The sequence below is a fragment of the Halichoerus grypus genome, chromosome 3, assembly GCF_964656455.1.
Source record: "Halichoerus grypus chromosome 3, mHalGry1.hap1.1, whole genome shotgun sequence".
In the NCBI taxonomy this organism is placed as follows: domain Eukaryota; kingdom Metazoa; phylum Chordata; class Mammalia; order Carnivora; family Phocidae; genus Halichoerus; species Halichoerus grypus.
Genome location: NC_135714.1, coordinates 153,831,885 through 153,853,975, shown reverse-complemented (window position 1 = coordinate 153,853,975; position 22,091 = coordinate 153,831,885). Strand labels below are relative to the sequence as shown.

The window sequence follows — 22,091 nt, the reverse complement described above, 5'->3', positions numbered from 1 at the left end:
ATTACATTTTTAAAATTTTAATCTTAGGGGCGCCTGGGTGGCTCAGTTGGTTAAGCGACTGCCTTCGGCTCAGGTCATGATCCTAGAGTCCTGGGATCAAGTCCCGCATCGGGCTCCCTGCTCAGCGGGGAGTCTGCTTCTCCCTCTGACCCTCCCCCTCTCATGTGCTCTCTCTCTCTCTCTCTCTCTCTCAAATAAATAAATAAAATCTTAAAAAATAAAAAAAAAGATCCTTGATGACCCTCAAAATTTTAAAAAAAAAATAAATAAATAAAATAAAATTTTAATCTTAGTGGTTCTCAAGCTCAGCCTACGTGAGAATCACCTAGAGGGCTTGTTGAAACACAAATTGATGAGCCCCACCAGAGAGTGTCTGATTCAGCAGTTTGGGAGGGGCCTGGGGCTAGCATTTCTAACAAATTCCCAGGTGATGCTGACACTGCTGGTCTAGGCACCAAACTTCTAGAAGCACTGCTCAAGTAGGTACTACACTTCCCACTACCCACCACCCTCACCCCCCATAAACGCGCCTCTGGGGACCCTGGAGTCTAAGGATATTCTCAACTGCCTTCACCCATTTCAGGTCACACATGGAATCCTAAATTAAAACTTAGATCAGTATTAATTTCTTTCTAGCTATCACTGCTGAAACTAAAGAGATTTGGAACATACCGGAAATCACACAAAGAGCTAAAAAATACAGCCTATCCAATGACATCTAATAGAATCTGTTGGACCTCAAAATCCGGATTTCAGAAATTTGATAATTTAAAACTTCTCTTTGTAATAAGCCATCATTTTCAGGAATTACAACGGGAACTTTAAAAACACATTTTTAAAATTCCACATATTTTCTTGTCTGTCAAATTAAATAAGGCTCTGTTTTTCAGTCGTTCATCTTCCTACACCAACCACATCTTGACTAGGATCAGAAGCTGCCGAGAGGGTAACCCATATGAAACAACCGCCAAATGAAAATGATTTGAAATCAGCGATTGAAAATGAAAGACGGAAACCCCCACGGGAGAATCTTAAAGTTGTGAGTGGCAGCTGGGCTCAGCAGACAATACAGGCAGTGATAAGCTGAGTGCTTGGGAATCCGAAAGTAGCAAAGACGCTAGGAGAGAAGACTCAGGGAGACATTTAGGTGTGTAGCTCACATGTAACTCAAACTTCCCCAAGCCACACTGGCCTTTAGAAGCATCTGGTAAGAGATGTCTCTGAGCGTTTTTCCCTGGCAGCATCCCAGGTGACTTGTGAGCTCGCCTCAGCTGTCACTGGTGTCCCCCACTGCCACCACAGATGCTGCCCTCATGCTGTCGCCATCACGGCATCTGACACTGTCAACCCCATGCGGCTGCTACTCCCTAGGGGTCAGGGGTCACCTCGTTTTAATTAGATACCCCTATGCATAGCCTGATGCGCTTCGGCTCGGAACCTCCCTCTTTAAGGAACTCTTCAAGTCAGGTCAGAGACGAATTCAGGACTACGGTTCAGCACTGCACAGACTCCAGCATATAGGAAGCAGTATGTCATTAATAAATATCCATTTTCCACTCTCTTGCCTACCACTAAGAATTCACCGGTGCCCCAAACCAATATATTCTCAGCACTCCCTTACTGCTTGTGGAATAAACTGCCCACCTTGGAAGGTGAGGCAGCCCGGAGAGTCTTTTCTCAGCTTTCCTCGACTTCCAGGCTAGATTAGTTCCCCCAGAGAATGATCTCATGTCACCATAAACCTTTCCTTCGTAGCTTTCAGCAGAGGTACACTGGGGATAATAATAGTAGTACCTAGCTCACAGATGTTTTGGTTTTGTTTCAGTTTTTTCTTGGTGATGATTAAATAAGTTAATACAGGAAAAGTGCCTGAAATCATGTCTGACACAGAGGAAGCCCTCAATAAATATTAGCTATATATACATTTATTTGTGTGATCATTTGAAATGTCTCCTCCACTAGATCGTAAGTTATAGGAAGGCAGGGATTGTGTCCATTTTTCACTTTTTATTGTATCTCAACTGCCTACTCAGTGTCAAGGACATAACGAACAGTCGATATGTGTTGAAGGAATTCATGAATCACTCATAGAATCTCTTGAGCCAATTGCATAAGTCCCTTCAAAATTCTTTCCTTACCCCTTTTCCTGGGTCTCCATGCAAATAGGACTTATCTCTTATTTTGTTAGCTAAGTGTTCCCTAGTTAGTATATAAATTTAATTCTTTCATATACACTCATGTGCACACACACACACACACGCCACAGAGTCCCCCAAAGGATTTAAGTATAATGTTTTTGAATATTTGTTTCTTTGTTTGTTTTAACAGCTTTACTGAGAAATAATTGATATACAAAAAGCTGCACATATTTAATGGATAAATCTGGTGAGTCTGGACATATGCAATCACCTATGAAACCATCACCACAACTGAGGTAATAGACATATCTACCACCCCCAAACATTTCTTATGTCCAGAGAAGACATCTAGATGGCTAACAGACACATGAAAAGATGCTCAACATCATTCATCATCAGGGAAATGCAAATCAAAACTACAATGAGATATCACCTCACACCTGTCAGAATGACTCAAATCAAACACACAAGAAACAACAAGTGTTGGAGAGGATGAGGAGGAAAAGGAACCCTTGTGCACTGTTGGTGGGAATGCAAAGTGGTGCAGCCACTGTGGAAAACAGTATGGAGGTTCCTCAAAAATTTTAAAATAGAACTACCCTATGATTCAGAAATTGCAGTACTGGGTGTTTACCCCAAAAATATGAAAACACTGATTCAAAGGGATACATGCACCCTTATGTTTATTTGTAGCATCATTTACAATAGCCAAACTATGGAAGCAGCTCAAGTGTCCATTGATAGATGAATGGATAAAGAAGATGTGGTATATATACAATGGTATAGAATTCAGCCATAAAAAATAATGAAATCTTGCCATTTGTAATGACATGGATGGAGCTAGAGAGTATAATACTAAGCAAAATAAGTCAGTCAGAGAAAGACAAACACCTTATGATCTCACTCATATGTGGAATTTAAGAAACAAAGCAAATGAGCCAAGGGGGGGGAAAAGAGAGAGAGAGACAAACCAAGAAACAGGCTCTTTACTAATGAGGAGGGGAGGTGGGGAGGGGATGGGTCACATAGTTGATGGGGATTAAAGAGTGCACTTATCATGATGAAAAAAATTAAAATGATTTAAAAAAAGATTAAAGACACACACGTGCAAAGAAAAAAAAAAAAGAAATGACCTTGAACTTGAGAGTTAAGAAAACTCGGGTTTGAATCCAGATTCTTCTTAGTAGCTCTGTTTGCTTGGGTTTCTTCATGTATAAAACTATGAGAACAGGGGGCACCTGGGTGGTGCAGTTGGTTAAGCTACCAACTCTCGGTTGGGGCTCACACGGAGATTTCAGGGTTGTGAGATCTGCTCTGTGCTTAGGGCTTCATGCTCCAGGCCCCTGGCTCCAGACCCCTGGCTCCAGGCTCCCGGCTCCGGGCTCCCAGGCCCAGCTCCTGGCTCCGCTCTCAGCGGAGAATCTGCTTAAGACTTTCTCTCCCTCTCCCTCTGCCCCTCCACTCCACCCTCACTCTCTCTCTCAAATAAAAAAATAAATCTTAAAAAAAAAACTGTGGAAACAGATCAGAGTGAAGCTTAGAAACAGGGCATGTAAAGCTCCTAAACGGTGACTGGAGGTTAATAGGTGCTCAACAATTAGTAAGTATTGTTATTATTGTTATATCTATTTTCCTTGTAAAACTCAGTGAAATAATGCATGCAATTATTTAAAAAGCTTAAGATAGCTTTGTATCCTCTACAAACAGACCATAAATAAGGCCACATGGTTTTAAGTATGCAAACGTAGAGTGTCACATTAAGCTTTCTATTTATTCATTTATAAGGTTGTCTCTACCTAGTTAAGTGGATTTTTATGAAAAGGCCAAAAAATGCCTTATCTCAGTTTGAGTATGCCTGGGAATCCCTGCAGTTATTCAGGGGCTTAATAGAGAATAGACATAAGGGCTAACATGCTTCTTGGAGGGGACAAAGCCTTGTCTCTTGTACAAGTTGTCCTTGACTTCATCTTCTGCACCTAGGACCGTCCTGGCACACGGTCCTCCATATCTATGATCTGCAACTTCAGAAGTTGAGGGTCTGATCTTCTCTTTCAAAAACCCCCACAGCCTTCTGTCCAGGGCTACACTGTGGAGCACCACTTGGTCTGCCTTGTGTGGTCCTGTGGCTGGCTGGGCACGAGATGTCTCCCCACCGCAATGTGCACCCTTGGAGTCCTGGAAAGTCCTTACTCTTTCATGTTGTGTGCCATCCGGTTGGGGCTTTACATATGGCATGAGTTCAATAGTATTTACTAAACAAATGAGGGTTTCAGCAGAATCTGCATGTAGGGGGAAATACAAAAAGCACACTTAAAGCAACACATCAAAAAAAAAATCATTTAACATTTGTAACCGAGAAGGAGGTATGTTCTCTATAATTTAGTTAATGGCATACATCTACCTTACATAACAATTGATTTCCCAATTCTTACTAAATGAAAATGTCTTCATGTATTACCTGACTTTTCAGGGAGTATGTTTTTCCTCCTTATTGTGTTTTTTGTTTTTGTTGATTTATTTATTATTTATTTATTTTAAAGATTTTATTTATTTATTTGTCAGAGAGGGAGAGAGAGTGAAAAAGAGAGAGAGTGAGCAAGCACAAACAGGGGGAGTGGCGGCAGGCAGAGGGAGAAGCAGGCTCCCCACTGAGCAAGGAGCCCGATGCGGGACTCGATCCCAGGACCCTGGGATCATGACCTGAGCTGAAGGCAGACACTTAACCAACTGAGCCACCCAGGTGTCCCTGTTTTTGTTTTTTTTAGTAACCCTGACACACAGATGGTTTTTTAAAAGAAAATTGCCAAAGTAACTTGGCCCTGAAGTTTCTAAGTTTATAGAAGAGTTTCAGTATGTAATTAGGCTCAGTTCATCAGTGATGTATATGATGGAGCTTAGAAATTGGCTAATGACACAATTTTATAGATTCTTCTGGACAGGCACCTCCTCTTGCCCTCCTCTTGCTGAACACCTGTCCTCAAATCCCGGATTCTTCCTCATCCGTGTGGATGTTTCTAGGATTCTGTCCCCAGGTTCATGCAAGGGTAGGAGGAGAGGAAAGGGACATTTGGCCTTCTCTCTTATCCCTTAAGTCATATCTTTTATATTCTTTCTAGTCCACCTGGGGAGAGGTGGCTTGGAACCATATGTGGTTAGGAAAGCTGAGAGGGAGAATGAGACAGAGTCTGTGAGAAAAAGAGCAACAGCTGCTTGTTAAGAAACAGGTTGGGGGGGCACCTGGGTGGCTCAGTCGTTAAGTGTCTGCCTTCAGCTCGGGTCATGATCCCAGGGTCCTGGGATCAAGTCCCGCATCAGGCTCTCTGCTCAGCAGGGAGCCTGCTTCTCCCTCTCCCTCTCTCCCCCTCACTTGTGCTCTCTCTCTCTCAGATAAATAAATAAAAATCTAAAAAAAAAAAAAAGAAACAGGATGGGGTTGGGACGGTGGGTGGTAATGGCTGGATGAGGGAAGAAGTGAACTTGGGTAGCTGGAATGGCTATTCTGTGTCCTCAGGGGCCATCACACACGTGACCGCAGTGAGTCCCACACGTGCATTTCAAGCGCCAGTGAAATTGGATCAAACATTTTGGAAGCCAGCATACGTTGTCCATTTTCAACTTTGCCAAATAAGAGCCTTAAAAGAATAACCACTGTCTCTCATCACCACAACGTGCAAAGGAAGGATGTTTTGACACCAGAAAGGTCAGAAGTGTATTATTTTAGAATAAAGGATAACTTTTCAAATTGGATAGATTTAACATTATGAAAAAATTATTACATTATCTTTTTTCCCCTCTTATTTTGCCATTTTGATGTAGACTGTTACCATACAATATTTCATTTGTTTGCAAGATCATCCTGGGAAGTAGGGAATATCCCTTACTCTTAGCCAGGGTAAATACCCCTTCTGTATGCTTTGATAGATCACATGTAACGAGAGCAAAATTTAAACAACATAATTCAGATGTATGAAAAGTGTTAATTGCCCTGTTTTCTATAACTCATCTCATCCTGCGCTCATCATTCCCAATGATGGAAGGAAACACTTTATCTTGCCAAGTAAAAGTGGCTTTTTGGTGGTTTTTAGTTTTAAATTGCCTGTTTGGGTAACTGCTCAGTCCTTTGGGATTCTCTCCCGGATTTTTCTTACTCCTTTCTCCTTTTTAAGACGGCATCTGGGTCCTGGGAGAGGTTACATGTCCTCCTGGTCTAGTGGCCTCCCATTAAGGTGACTCTTGGCCTTGGCCTCTGTCCTCAGTGTGTCTGCTTTGGTGTGGCTTGGATTCCTGGTCCCTGAGCTCCTGCACTGCTGAAACACAGTTGCTTTTGCTCCATCCTCTGGGCATCATGCTGGCTCCTGCTAGTAATGACTGAGGACTTTGTTTTTGCATCTCGTCACAAGGTCTCAGCACTTGGGTCTCCTTGCTCCAACTCCAGGCTTTATTGGGGCCATTGGTTCTGTCAGTCCTTCCATATCCCTAACTCTCTTGGGAGACCTGGGAATGCTCTCCTGCTTTCTCCATTGTCAACATGATTGTGCAGGATCCTGCGACGCATCCCTCAGCCCCACTGCTCCTCCTCTGCACACACACCACATTGCATGCCCTGCCAAAAGCAAGACTCTTCTGAGAGATTTATAGTCTCTCTAGACCACGGCTTTAAACAATTATTTATTTTTTCTTCTTCTTACTATTATTATTTTACCAAAAGCTACACTAAGAAATACATTTTATGTCTAGGTACAGTGCATGTATAGTGAACAGATATATATGCCAAAGAAATAAAGATTTCTCCAAATTATATTTATCTTCGCTACTTGTGGATTCACTCTGATAGTCTACTCTAAGTCATTTAAAAACACGTTGATCCAATCCATTAGACTGATCTCTTTATGCACCAGTGGGCCACTTTCCTAGGCTATGCCCCAGGAAATGAAGCACTAGCTCCCAAATCATCAGATTCTTCCCCAGTTCATATGGATGTTTTGAAGTTTCCATCCCCAAATTCATCCCCATGGTAGGAGAATGAGATAAAGATGTTTGCTATTCTCTCTTATCTCTTAAGTCACGTCCTTTACCCTTTCTAGTCGAGGGTTTATTTTAAGACCAGTCCTGTATATTTGGTTCTTATTAAGTAAAATCAGTTCAGAAAAACCCTTTAATTCTGATACACCTGGTTTTCAAGAATATGGTCTCCTGATCTCACCATGCCTTTAAAAAAAAGTTAAAAAAAAACCCAAATATTTTTCATCTCATGGTCTCTGTGGGTCAGGAATTTGGAGGCATGTTCGCTGGGTGGTTCTGGCTCGGGTTTCTTATGAGGTTGCAGACAAGATGTCATCTGAAAGCTTGACCAGGGTGGAAGAATCTGCTTCCAAGATTGCCTACTCACCTGGCTGTTGGCAGAACTCAGTTCCTCACCATGCGAACTTCTTCATAGGGCTGATTAAAGATCTTCATGACGTGACAGCTGGCTTCCCCTATAGGGGTGATCCAAAAGCGAGCAAGAAGGAAGCTGCATTGCCTTTTATGACTTAGTCTCAGAGGTCACACACACCATCACTTCTGTTTTACTCTATCCATTTGAAGCAAACACTAAGTCCAACCAAAATGTAAAGAGAGGGGAATTAGGTTTCACTTTTTAAAGGGAGAAGAATAAAGAATTCATGTACATGTTTTAAACCTCCACAGTAACTTGTATATCTTTTCAGATAATTATCAGTACAAGGCAGTATATATGCTAGGCGTTACCTGACTGATGTAAATAGTGAACGTTATGGGAGAACCCAGACTGAATGAATAACCACTGTTTCCTTGTGCAATCAGGGAAGGTTGCACAAAGATGAGTCTTGAATTGAGTGGTGAAGAGTAAGATCAGAAAACCAGAGAGAATCAGGCAGGGATTGCAATTGGTATAAACAGAGTGAGTTAAGTTGTGTAGGAAGGTTCAAGAGCCTTCAGATTGCTCCATATTACTCACTCTGGTTTCCTATCCACCACAGTGGACTCTTAATAGCAGTCCACACTCTTGATCTCCAACACTCTCTTTAACAAAGCTTGACTGCCTTGCATCTCATCACTTCCAGGTCTGCTTTCTGAAGGGCAAGAGGCAGTTATGTAGGTGGATCTGGGCTTAAACATTAATGTATTCACTCCATCCACATAGCAGAAACACACTTTTAAAAAGTGTGTATAATTTAACAGTCTTGAAATAGGGATACAATTGTGAAACCATCATGACAAGCTAATGAACATATCCATGACCCTCAAAAGTTTCCCTGTAAACCTTTTTATCCCACTTCCCATCCCTTACCTGCATTCTCAGGCAACCACAGATCTGCTTTGTTACTACAGATTAGTGTGCATTTTCTAGGATTTTAAATAATTGGAATCACGTGATTTTTACTCTTTTTTTTTTAGTTTGGTTCCTTTCACTCAGTATAGTGGAATCATCTGTGTTGTTGAGGGTATCAATAGTTCACTCCCTTTTACTGATGAGTAGAATTCCATTGTAAGGATATACCACAATTTGTTTACCCATTCATCTGTTGATAGTCATTTGGGTGGTTTCCAGTTTTTGCCTATTAAAATAAGACTGCTATGAACCTTTGAGTATAAGACTTTATATAGACACATGCTTTCATATGAAATGATTGGGTCATATGGCAGATGAGTGCTTAACTGCTTAAGAAACTGATAAACTGTTTTCCAAAGTGGTTATATAATTTTGGGTTATTACCAGCAGTGTACGAGAGTTCTAGTTCCCCCACATCATCAACATTTGGTATGGTCAGTCTTTTAAATTATAGCTGTTCTGGTGAGTGTGTAGTGGCTTCTTATTGTGGTTTTTATTTGCATTTCCTTAATGTTGTCGAGTAGTTTTTTTTTTTTTAAGTGCATATTTGCAATCCATATATCCTTCTTGGTGAAGTGTCTGTTTTTGCTCATTTTGCTCATTTAAAATGTGCTGTTTGTTTCTTATTATTGAATTTTTAGGCTCATATATTCTGGATATAAGGCCTTTATCAGAAATGTGATTTGTAAATATTTTCTGCCTATCTGGAGTTATCTTTTTATTCCCTTAAGGGTATCTTGTGAAGAACAGAAGTTTTTAATTTTGATAGAATATAATTGATCAGTTTTCTTCCTTTATGACTCATGCATTTTGTGTTATATCTAAGAAATTTTGCCTACTCTAAGGTCATAAAGATTTTCATCTATGTTTTCTTTTAGAAATCTAGAAGTCACTATTTTAGAAGTCACAGTCTTTGCACTTTGATTGAAAATTAATCTAATATATATGTGTAGGTTTATTTTGGGACTTTCTATTTTGTTCTATTAATCTGTTTGTCCCCTGTGACCAATATTACACTTTCTTGAGTATTGTAGCTCTGTAATAAGTCTTGAACTCAGTTAGTGAAAGTCTTCTAACTTTGTTCTTTTTCATACTATTTTGTGTCACACTCTCAGGTGTTGGGGTAGTCAAACAGGACAACAAACAAAACTGAAAGTAACAATCAAGTCTTTATTCACTTACTGTGATAGTGTAGGCAAGAGGCCAAAATGTAAAGTGCTGGCTCCTGTTCCATTTTTCCACATGGAGTAACATTGGGTGCAAGGGTTAATCAGATGACATGCAGGACAAGTGGGGGAAATTGTCTCCCTGCTGAAGAGCACTGAACAAAAGTCTGTTGTGTGGAAAGGGAGAAACCGCTCATGGAGGCTTCCAAATGGAGATGCCTGGGCTAGAAATGCAGACATGATTATGAGTATGGTTCCTGTGGGGTGGGGCCTAAGTCCTAAGACCTTGACTGCAATTCCCTCCAGGAGACTGCAATTCATTGCCTGTGCACCAAGTGTGAGGAGGGCAGTTTTCCCTTATGAGACCTGTTGGGAAAAGCCTTTGTAATTGCCTATGGTTGGGCCTAAAAGATGACATGTAGGATTTTGGCCTGGACCTGAACTCCTCAGTTTTTGGCTACTCTTGGTCCTTTGCATTTGCACTTGAGTTTTAGAATCAGCTTGCCAATATCTAGAAAAACTTCTGCTGAGATTTTTGTTGGGATTTCATTGAATCTATACATCAATTTTGGGAGAAATGTCATCTTAACAATATCTAGATGCTGAATCTTCTGATCCATGAACATGGTATATCTCTGTATTTATTTAGATCTTTTAAGATTTCTCTTAGCAATGTTTTGTGGTTTTTCACATACAGGCCTAACACATCTTTAGTCAGGTTTATCTCTAAATACTTAATATTTTTGGATGCTATTTTAAATGTGTTTTAAAAACTTCAATTTCCATTTTTTCTCTCAAATATAGTAACAATAGATTTTTGTATATAGGTCTAGTTTCCTAAAGTGTTGCTAAATCAACATATTAGTTCTAGCAGTTTTTCTGTAGACTTCATAACATTAGTCTAAACTATATGGCATTGGTTTAATGACAGGCAGCAGACAACAAGGACACAGATATTACAGGCTGAAAAGCTGGTGATCCTTTTTATGCTGCTGTAAAACATTTGATAAAATTGTCAACTCAATATCTTGGAAGGCCAACCACATGCTCTTTGAATCTGTAACTGTAGGGAAAATGGTACAGAAAAACTGTAGGGATGATTCTCTGACCAATGAGAGAGTATTGTCTGTTGCCTGCCTCCTTCAGGAAAATCCTTTGAGAAAGATGAACTCAGATAGAAGCTAGCCATTTTAAGAGATGAAGGGAAATAAAGCTCTGCTAAGATTGAAATTCTCTGCCTGAAGTCTGCAATACAAATTGACTGAAGGTGGTTATTTAGGGCCTTCTAGTTTTGATAAAGCCAAAAGCTATTATACTCCCAATAGCAGAAGATAAAACTGCGACCCAAAACCCTCCTCAAGGGCCATTAGCAAAGTGTTGTCTGCCAGATGATGGAAGCCAAGCATGGAAGGCAAGCAGTGAAGATTCTATTAAGGGGATTGCCTTTCCAACCAAACCTGCTGTTTTTGCTGGCTGCAAGGGCACTGTAATTAAGTTAATAGATAAAGAATAGATGGGACAAACAGAGCCTAGTAAATAAAAATGAAGAGTAATTAGGCATAAGAAATATGACTAGTTGAGATCTTTAGCTGTGGTTATTTGTACAGGTAATTGTAAAAGGAACAAATGAACCAGAAATATGTTCAATAACTTTTCCAATGGAGTTGACAAAAAGCTACAAGTCTAGCTTGCCAATGCCTGTGTGCATTTGACCCTGAAGTCCCTCAGAACTGCACCAGTAAGAAACTGGGCACAAAAAGATGTGTATCCTCCCAGGAAGGCATACTTGTCAATATACTCTTCAGATGCAATCATGGAGGATCATGGATAAGAACCTCCCAGAGGGTAAAGCCAGTAACTTCAAATGCAACAACAGAGGAATTCCTTCTGGAAAGCAGAAATGGGGTCCAACTAAGAATTTACTTACCACTTGGGCAATCTTTTTTTAAAATTTTTTTTAAAGATTTTATTTATTTGACAGAGAAAGAGATGGCGAGCGCAGGAATAGAAGCAGGGGGAGTGGGAGAGGGAGAAGCAGGCTTCCTGCTGAGCAGGGAGCCTGATGTGGGGCTGGATCCCAGGACTCTGGGATCATGACCTGAGCTGAAGGCAGACGCTTAAGGACTGAGCCACCCAGGTGCCCCTGGGCAATGTTTAAAGTTTCCTTTTTGCAACATTTTGCTAGGCTATGGACCAGTGACTACTTCCCCTCCATTCTTTTTCCAAATAATTTTTCATATTCCTACCTCACCAGGTATGTGGGGGAGGGTGTGTGTGTGCGGGGGGGAAGATACCTCATCTTTTAGTTAGTAGGTCACTGGGTCATGAGGAGTTATATTCAGACTTGAAAAGGACTGTGTATCATCTTCATATCATGGACTTAAGAGCTGGATGCAATAACTACTTGGAACTTTGGCTTTTCTCCCTTTGGAATAGGGTATGTTCTGTTAGAAGATGGGCATATATAAATATCTGGGTGACCAGAGGTGTGGACTGTGACAAAGTTGTCCACCAATGTACATTCTCACCTTCCTTTATTACTAGAACTGCTGAGTATTAGCTGGATCCATTGGTTGCCCAGCTAGAGAACTTTATCTCCCACCTTCCAGTTAGATGTGGTTATGTCTCTAATCAGGTCAATGGAATGAGTGACTCACTCCCAGGAGTACTGAGATGTACACCCCTTTCCTTTCTGCCTTTTGGCAGGGCTAAGATACAGATGTGATGGCAGGTTCTGGGATGGAGGTTATGTATGAGGATAGCAGCACTGACCTACCATTCCTGACCACTGACCTCTGGACCAGTATAGGAGAGAAAAAAACAAAACTATCTTGTTTCACAGACACATAAATACAGAGAACAAACTGATGGTTGTGAGAGGAGGAAGCCGGGGGATGGGTAAAATGGGTGAAGGGGAGTGGGAGGTACAGACTTCTAGGGATGGAGTGCATAAGTCACAGGAATAAAAGACATAACATGAGGAATATAGTCAATGGTATTGTAAAGCGTTGTATGGTGACAGATGGTAGCTACACTTGCAGTGAGCTTAACTATAGATTTGTTGAATCACTATGTGGTAGATCTGAAACTAATGTAACATTGTGTGTCAACTATGCTTCAATTAAAAAAAAACACACTATCTTGTTTCATATACAGTATCTTTGGGTCTCTGTTAAAGCAACCTTATCTGTATCCCAACTAAAACCTAGGCCTAGGGGGCGCCTGGGTGGCTCGGTCGTTGAGCGTCTGCCTTCGGCTCAGGTCATGATCCCGGAATCCTGGGATCCAGTCCCGCATCGGGCTCCCTGCTCCGCGGGAAGCCTGCTTCTCCCTCTGCCACTCCCCCTGCTTGTGTTCCTGCTCTCGCTGTGTCTCTCTCTGTCAAATAAATAAATAAAATCTTAAAAAAAAAACCACAAAAAACCTAGGCCTAGATTTGGAATAGAGTATTACGTAAGTATTCTTGTCTCCAAAGGCCAAGGTGGAGCCATTCTTGAACAAATGGAAAAGAAACTTTTGCTAATGTAAGTAAGGGTTTTGGCCATATTAAACCAATACTAACCACAGGAAACTTAATGTAAGCCAATTCACTATGAGATACTATGGAAGAAATGACATGGTCCTATCAGCACTTAACTACCTACTTTCAGATTATATGTAAGAGAAACTTCTATTTTGTTTAAACTGCTGTATTTTTGGTCTTTTTCATATCTAAGAGGATGCTTACACTGCATCCTAAACAACATACATTGTTAGAATTTGTTGAAAAACCAGTGCCTAATCACAAAAATAAAAAATCAAAGCAGTGTGTGCCCAATGGGGAATATGGACAAAAAAAATGACTCTCAGTTTGGAGCTCAGAAGGGATTAGGAGGGTCTGAAGAAAAGGAAGTCCTAGTGGTGAAAATGGCATCACTGAAGGCAGGAATATTTTATTTTCTCCTTAAACAAACAAACCAACCAACCTCAGTGTAACTTTTCTTGCAACTATTCTGGTAAATGAGATAAGAAACCACTGCTTTATGAAAAAAAAAAAAAGCTTTGAAATAAACCACGGTACTTTACCTTTAAAACTATTTTTGTTTATAACTAACATAGGCATTGGAACACTTGAGAACACTGTAACAATGTAGAACATTTTAAGAAAGTTGAAAATCAGTAGATCATTACTTTGAACAACAAAACTGCAACCATTATTTTTTTTCTGGTCTTTCTTCAGTGGGTGCACAAATGGAGATACATGTATTTTTATATATACTACATAGTACATATATATACATCCTGTAGCTCTGTTGTGCTTTTTCACTTAATATTATATAAGTACTTAGTGAGGTGAAAAATTCTTCAGTTCTTAGTTGCTGTTGTTTAATTTCATACAATTAACCATAAAACATAGAAAATCAGTATGTATCAAAAGGCAATAATTAAAAAAAACACACACACACAGAATATTTCCTCTGACAGAAAAGCTTATTTTTTCAAGCGCTTAGCTGTGACCAAGCGTAGAAGGGACACCTTGGAGTGTTTTCAGGAGAGGCCTGTAGAAACTACTTTGCATAATCTCACAGCAAAAACAAATAAATCAAAAGTAAAAACTGAGGCAAATTGCCCAGAGGAAATCTAAAATTACAAAACAAAAACTTTAATGTTACATGTCTGACCATATTCTACAATATAGTAGAGCCATCCTTCTGTCCTATTACAGTCCAGACCACCTTAAAACAAAAGGGCAACTCACTGCTGGGGGAGGTCCCGTCAAACTCTTCATTTCTATGGGTGCTAATCTTAAGTTCCTTCCCTCATGAGACTATTTGCCCATTCCGGCAGAACATTTGTGTGAAACCAAAATTTCACATATGGAACTCCCAAGTCACCCATCTGGCCCCACCCACCTTATTTTCCGGGTTGAAAATTTGTCACAGGAACAAATGTTATCTCCCACGATTTGAGAAACAAGACTGATCCAACAGCACCATTAAATGCATATAAACTGGGCTAATGGTGGTATTAGTGCTTTGATTCTCTATTTTCCACCCTGCAAAATGGGTTTATCAGTGTATGTATGTATGTGTGTATATATACATAAAACATTATTTTGAATTATCTTCCCTATTCTGAGCTTTTCGAAAATTGTGCTTAGTTTTTATTTTGGATACTCATCTTTTTGATAATTTATTATAATGGCTGCAGTGGAAATACTCATACATTCTAGTTGCCTGTAAAGTAGGTTGTCTTATATCTTATTGGGCACACTGAACAACTGCGAAGGTTTTTAAGGAGGGTACGAACTTTAAAATCAAAGGCTAGGCATTTTTATTATTGGCCTCTGCCGGTTCACGTACTTTCGTATCGCAATTAGTACATTTGTTCTCTGCCTGGGAACTCTGTACTGAAGCCGAACCAGAAAGACTCGCTGGTGCCTCCTAGGACCAGGCACCCCCCGCCGTCTCCCCTCCCACCCCTGGGCGAGAACACGCCCTCAGTTACTGCCGGTCTGGCCCGAGCCTTAGGTAACCTCTATTCCGAGGCGGCAGTGGCCACAGCCAGCAGCGCACGCGGGCCTCAGCGGACCCCGGCCCGCAGCGCGGCCCAGTGCACGCCGGTCCCGCTGCCGGGCGCCAGCTGCCCACTCCGCAGTGGCGGCTCCGCTCTCGACCGCGCCGTTCCGTTTGGCGGCCCGTCGGCCAGCCGCCCGCCCATGCTCTCAGCCACCAGGAGGGCTAGCCAGCTCTTCCACATCCGCTTTCCCGTTTCGAGAATGGGCGACTCCGCCTCTAAGATCGTCAGCCCCCAGGAGGCCTTGCCGGGCCGGAAGGAGCCGATCCCCGTTACGGGTAAGGACGCGGGCACGCGCAGAAGGCACAGTTATTATCTTGGCGCATGCGCATCAGCGCCCGGTGGCTGCGCGTCCTCCGCCCGCCCAGAAGAGAGCCGAGGGCCGGCCTCGGGTGGATAGTTAGGCTGGAGTCTGCGCAGGCGCGGAGAAGCTCTGACCCGGGGGGCGTGGGGAGGGGTCGTAGCTTTTTCTTTGTTTGGCTTCTCACCCCCTAAAACAGCACGAAGCACTTTGATGGAATCTAGTATGTTGGTATAACTCACCTAGAGTGCAAATACCCCGGCGGCTCCAAACTTTGGGTAGGAAAAGCGCTGACCCGATTTCCGCTCTTTCTCACAGGTGTGTGCGCCCTCAGTGCCGGCTTCTGTGCCTCCCTCTTTCTTTCTCTTGTGTACGGTCCGCTGGGATACTGGCCACTTTCAGCGATGGTGCCGTGTTGTGTTGTCACTGGAAGCAATGGAATGATACAGAACGATGAAAACTGCAGTTTTGAAATTGTATCTCAGACCACTGTACCGGTTGCAAGAATTATCCTCAGGCTTCCATTATCCTCCCCGAGTGCCCGGTTTCTCCCAGTTGGCAGGCGCTGCCTCTGGCCCCGTGCTCGCGGGTCTGCCGCTATCAGTAGTCGGAGGTGTCGCTTTAAAGTTGTGCTTTACAAACTTAAAAATAATTTTCTAATCTCATACCAAAACTTTCGGAAAATACAGTAAAAAAAAAAAAAAAAAGCCAGAAAAATGGTCACATGGTTGGGTGCCCAGTAATGTTAAACTACTCTAAAAGTTATTTGCATAAAGCTTAAACCTCAGTTTCTGTCGCAGACTGGTAGCGGTTCGCAGACAGCCCAGGTCCACCAACCAAGGACCATTGCCATTATCTTGGTGCAGTGCTTCTTAAAGCGTGGTCCCTACAATTAGTGTTTTAAACAAACCCTTTGGGTGATTCTAATACACTCCATAGTTTGTAAACCACTGCTTTAGAGCTGTTGGAGGATTAAATGGTGATTAGTCTTTTACATATGGCTCAATGCCAAGATAAAGCCTGCATTTAAAAATTCCTGGGAATTCTGTTTTTCTTTTCCTTAAAGAATTACTGAATTATAGGAGGAGGTCATAGTGAGGGTGTGCATATCATACACAGTACTTAGTATCAGTATGAGACTGGAAAAGATAGAGGTTTTTTGAATGTGGGGCAGTTTGGAAACTGACGCTGTGTAACTTGTTTCTCCATCTGCATTAGCAGTTCTGCTTCCTGTGCCCCCCTCACTTCAACTCCACCTCATGGTCAGCCCTAAAAGTTTTATTTTTGACTCAAATTCAGAGAATGAGTTTTAAACTTCATTTTAAAAATAAATTCCCTTTTACAAACCAGTATTCATAAATGGATACTTAAAGGCAATGCTTTTTCAATGCTGAACACCCCCAGCTTGTACTAAACTTCCTCTTTACACACTACAGTCTCTTTGGTATGCCCTCCCAGACATCTAAAAAACAATAAATGAACACAAAAATCTTTTTTTTTTTTAACACAATCTTGATCAGATTTGCAAACTGGTTCAAGATCAACTTTGACCAAAATTTAGTTCTGCTTAATCTTTTTTTTTTTTAAGATTTATTTATTTATTTGACAAAGAGGGACACAGCAAGAGAAGGAACAGAAGCAGGGGGAGTGGGAGAGGGAGAAGCAGGCTTCCCGCTGAGCAGGGAGCCCCAGTGCTGGGCTCCATCCCAGGACCCTGGGATCATGCCCTGAGCCCAAGGCAGACGCTTAAGGACTGAGCCACCCAGGCGCCCCTAGTTCTGCTTAATCTTAACCAAAGTCTTCTCAATCACTTACCTGATACATAAATGACATTTTTGGTAAAAGATTAACCAATATGACAGAAACGAGCCAATGATTTATTTGTCACATCCACCTAGTAACTCTAATGGAAAACCTCAGGGTTTGGTTCTCTTCCAGGCTCTTCAGTCTTTTTATGTAGCCATGCATACATCTCTGTATCTGGACCAGTAAACTGCTTTTTTTGGTGTAGGGCCAAGCCTACCATGCATGTGCATGTGCAATGCATATGTCCTATTGCTCAGCTGTTTTAACTCTTTTCCTGCCCAAATATTTCAGTTTTAGATTGTGGCCTTTCCAGTCCCCACTCCTGGTACAACTCCTCCCTTGACAGGTTGCCGAAGGTTCTGACTGGCCCAGAAATGGGCAGTATTACCTCCTTGGTAGGTTTTGGTGGCTGTAAGCTTGAAGCTTATGGACTTAAGTATTATTGTTTTGAAAGTCAAATTCATCTCTATCCCAACCTCCAATCTGTTTAGTAGCCCTTCACTCCTCCTTATTATCTCTGCCTGTTGTTAATTGTACCCTGACTTTCAAAAGTTCTGTGACAGAAGCATCACCTTTTGATTTTAGAAGATAAGGCCTGTTTAGTGTCTTTGGTTCAGCCTAGTACTAGGCTCTGTCTTTGTGCTCTATTACCAAATACTTTAGGTGTGAAGAGTTATCATTTTAGCTTCAATCCTACCTTTTTTGGGTATTCATAAGGAAACTTACACCCTTTTATAAACTGTGGCCAAGTAGTAGATTACTACTTTGCAAGAGGGTAAGATTCAGTCCTTCAAACTTCTGTAGTGTTAAATTTCTCCCAGGCTACCTGTAGTGGATGAAAAGATAAATAGTCCTATTTTGGGTGACTGGTCACGACTAAACTTGAACTGGACTGACTCATTTGAAGCACACCCTGTTTAAGTTAGTGGGGGGTCCTGGACAGCATCGGCTGGCTGGCAGGGCATACAAGCAGTTTGCCTGATCTTATATGTGGAGGTGGTCTCTCTTTGTTTCAGTTCCTGGCTGTAAAGCAATACTCAGAGAACTTTGGGACTGGGGGAAAAGTGGAATTCATGCTTGTTGAACTGAATTGGTGGGCAGTTAATTGCTAGAGATAGGCAGGAGGTGGAAGGCTTATACTGAGAACCTATGTTGTTAAAATGTAAGTTTATTATAGTTAGAACTAATCTTATTTCTAGTGAATTAATTACTGTAAAAGCCCAGTTTTTATTTTGTATGGCACCTTTTTTTTTTTTTTGCATTTTGGAAATATTGCTAATCTGTTTTTTTGGTCAGGTGTTTGGGATTTGGAGATATCATTCAAGATAACATTGACAGCTCATATTTAATCTCTGCTTTCTTGGGCCTATATTTTTAGGTAGTGTTCACTGTATTACTGTGTTGTTGTTTTTTTTTTTTTTTCCTGGCAAGAGGAAGAGATGTAGAACACCTGCTCAGAGTGTACTCTTTTAAGAACTTTAAGTATAAATAGAAAAACAGTAGAACAATATGAGTAATCCAAAAGGTGGCTCTTTGGAAAACAATTGAACTGAAACAATAAAACTTATAAACTATCTAAAAAGAAAGGAAGAAAGTACAAATACATAAAATAAGAACTGAAAAGGGGGAGTAAATAGAATTAGAAAACTTAAAGAATTATAAGATACTAACTCTTTGAAAATAAATTTGAAAACTTGGATGGAATAGATAATTTTTAGGCAAATATAATTGACCCAAATTGATACCAGAAAGATCCCATTCTTTTTAGGAAATCTTAACAGAGTGATTTTTCTAGAAGAAATAAAGTCATCCAAGAGTTGCCTCCTCTCAAAGCATCGTGTTCAGACAATTTTACAGGGTACTCCTACTACTCACAACCCTGAGATCATGACCTGAGCCAAAATCAAGAGTCGGATGCTTAACCAACTAAGCCACCCAGGTGCCCCTATTTCTAATTTTTTGAGGAATCTCCATACTGTTTTCCATGGTGGCTGCACCACTTTGCATTCCCACCAACAGTACATGAGGGTTCCTTTTACTTCACATCTTCATCAACACTTGTTGTTTCTTGTTTTTGATCTTAGCCGTTCTAACAGATGTGAGGTAGTATCTCATTGTGGTTTTGATTTGCACTTCCCTGACAATGAGGGATGTTGAGCATCTTTTCATATGTCTCTTCTTTGGAGAAATGTCTGTTCATGTCTTATGTCCGATTTAAAATTGGATTATTATTTTTTTTTGGTATTGAGAAAATTTTCATCTTTTTATAACTTGTGGCTTAGATTTCTACTTTGCAAGAAGATAAGATTCAAACCTTCAAACTTCTTTAATGTGAAGCTTTTCCAAGGCTGCCTAAAGTGGATCAGAGCATGACTAGGCCTATTCTGGGTAATTGGTTATTATTTAACATTGTTTTGTAAGTGATAGCTAATGTAGTCAGATAGGAGAAGGCAATTAGAGATGTACAAATTGGAAAAGAGAAGGTAAAACTGCCACTAGTTTGCAGATCAGGAGATTATATACCTGGAGAATACAAGAGAATTAATAGTAAGGTATCTACTTACTAGACAACAACCAGTAGCTTTACTCTATGCAAACAACTTGTTAGAAAATATAATGGAAGAACACACCCCATTTATAACAGCAACCAAAAAAGATAAAATTTATGTATAAACTTGGCAAGAAATATGCAAGACCTATGTGAAGAAAACTTTCAAATGCTACTGAAGGACACAAAAGAAGACTTGCACAAATGGTAAGACATACCAGGTTCTTGGATAAGAGGAGTGAACAGGAAACATAAGTTCTCCCTATAAGTTAATTTATAAAGGAACATGTTTTTATTTATTTATTTATTTATTTTTATTTAAAGATTTTATTTATTTGACAGAGAGAGCACAGTGAGAGCAGGAACACAAGCAGGGGGAGTGGGGGAGGGAGAAGCAGGCTTCCCGCTGAGCAGGGAGCCCAATGTCGGGCTTGATCCCAGGACCCTGGGATCATGACCTGAGCTGAAGGCAGACGCTTAACCGGCTGAGCCACCCAGGCGCCCCTAAAGGAACATGGTTTTAATAAAAGTACTAATATTTTTTTGTTTTATTCTAGAACCAGACACTTTAATTAAAAAAATTCATATGGAAAAATAACCAGGAAGAGTTACATACAGTAACTGTCAAAGAAGAGCAAAGAGGGGCAGCTGGTCCTACCACATAGTAAAAGTGAAGCTTAATAACTTAAACAATGTGATACTGGTCCAGGAATAGGTAGGTCAATGGGATAGAATAGAAAGATCAGAAATTCTTAAATATATATGGAAATGTAGTATATCATAAAGGTGATATCTCAAATCAGTGGGGAAAAGATGGAGCATTCAATAATAAATGGTTATGGGACAACTGGGTAGCCATATGGAAAAAGAAAAAGTTGGATCTGTACTTTACCTCATAAACCAGAATAAGTTCCCAAACAGATATTTGATGATAATAGCTCATGCTTATTGGGTGTGTGCTGTAGGTCAGACACTCTAGTAATTACTTTACATTTACTAAGACATTTAATCCTCACAGTAACCCCCTGGGGTAGTAATTATTATTAACCCCATTTGTTGATGTGGAAACTGAGGCCCATATGGGTTAGGTGACTTATCCAAGGTCACATAGCTAGTAAGTGATGCAGCTGGGACATGAATGTGGGCTATTTGGCTCTAGAGTTTGTGATCTTAACTACTGTACTCTACTGTTTTTTCATTTAGTTACTTGTGAAAGTGAAACAATTTAAGTGAGAAAGGGAGAATTCCTTTATAATCTTGGGATGAGGAAGGCCTTTCCAACTATGACTTGAAAATCAGAAGACTTAAAAAATTGATAAATTAGATCACATCAAAGTAAAAATATTCTCATGGCAAAAATTACCATAAGCAAATTCAAAAGACAGACTGGGGTAAATATTTGCAACTTATAAGTGAAGGACTGTTCTCCTTAATATATAAGAAGCTCCTACAAATTAATAAGAAAACACCAACATCCGTTAGAAAAATAGGCAGAGGTTATAAACAGTTTATAGAAAAGCAAGTACAATTGGCTCTTAAACACATAAAGGGGTACTCAACTTCACTCATAATGAGGAGGATGCAAACACCATTTTTCATTTTTCAGATTGGCAAAAATCCAGAACTTTGATGGTACACTCTGTTGGTAAATCCTTAAGGAAAAAGGCACTCCTGTCCATTGCTGGCGAGAGTGTAAATTGGCTCCACTCTTATGGAAGGCAATTTGGCAATATCTATAAAAAATTTAAATGCATATACCTTTTGACCCAGGAATTCAATTCTGGGAATTTATCCTACAGATACACTTGCACACATGCCAAATGATGACTATACCAGGTTATTCACTGCAGCTTTGTTTGCGGTAGCCAAAGATTGGAAACAACCCAAATGCCCATCAATGGGGGCTAGTTAAATAAATTGTGGTTCATCCTCACAATGGAATATGCAGCTGTAAAAAAGAACGTGGAAAATCTATATGAATGGGTATGGAGAGATTGCCAAGATACAGTGTTATGTGAAAAAAGCAGGGTCAGAACAGTGTTTATATGGTATGCTAATTTTTGTGTGAACAGGGAGGAAAATAATAAGATGTGCGCACAAAGAAACTTTGAAAGGATAGCTAAGAAGCTAATAGCTGGGGAGAGGGCTATGCGGTGAGCTGAAGATGGATGGGACACACAAGTGGGAGACTTTCCTTCATGCTTTCTTGTAACTTGATTCTTGT

At 40.6% G+C, this 22,091-nt stretch overlaps 1 protein-coding gene and 1 long non-coding RNA gene across 4 annotated transcripts in view; one reads left to right on the top strand and one right to left on the bottom strand.

The window, feature by feature from the left end:
* Positions 1 to 6,248: 6,248 nt before the first annotated feature.
* LOC144381400 (uncharacterized) lies at positions 6,249 to 15,888 on the bottom strand. Its single transcript, XR_013446584.1, has 3 exons — positions 15,756 to 15,888; positions 7,528 to 7,730; positions 6,249 to 6,741 (listed from the first exon to the last, which is right to left on the bottom strand). It is a non-coding gene; the product is annotated as an uncharacterized LOC144381400 (long non-coding RNA).
* Positions 15,141 to 22,091, top strand: part of MSRA (methionine sulfoxide reductase A) — a 482,141-nt gene continuing 475,190 nt past the window's right edge. The window contains exon 1 of one of the 3 annotated variants that reach the window (XM_036106018.2): positions 15,141 to 15,490. In XM_036106018.2, the coding sequence (XP_035961911.1) occupies positions 15,355 to 15,490 (136 nt within the window). In that variant the 5' untranslated portion in view covers positions 15,141 to 15,354. The remainder of the gene's footprint in view (positions 15,491 to 22,091) is intronic. The other 2 variants (XM_036106015.2, XM_036106014.2) reach the window with 2 other exon arrangements.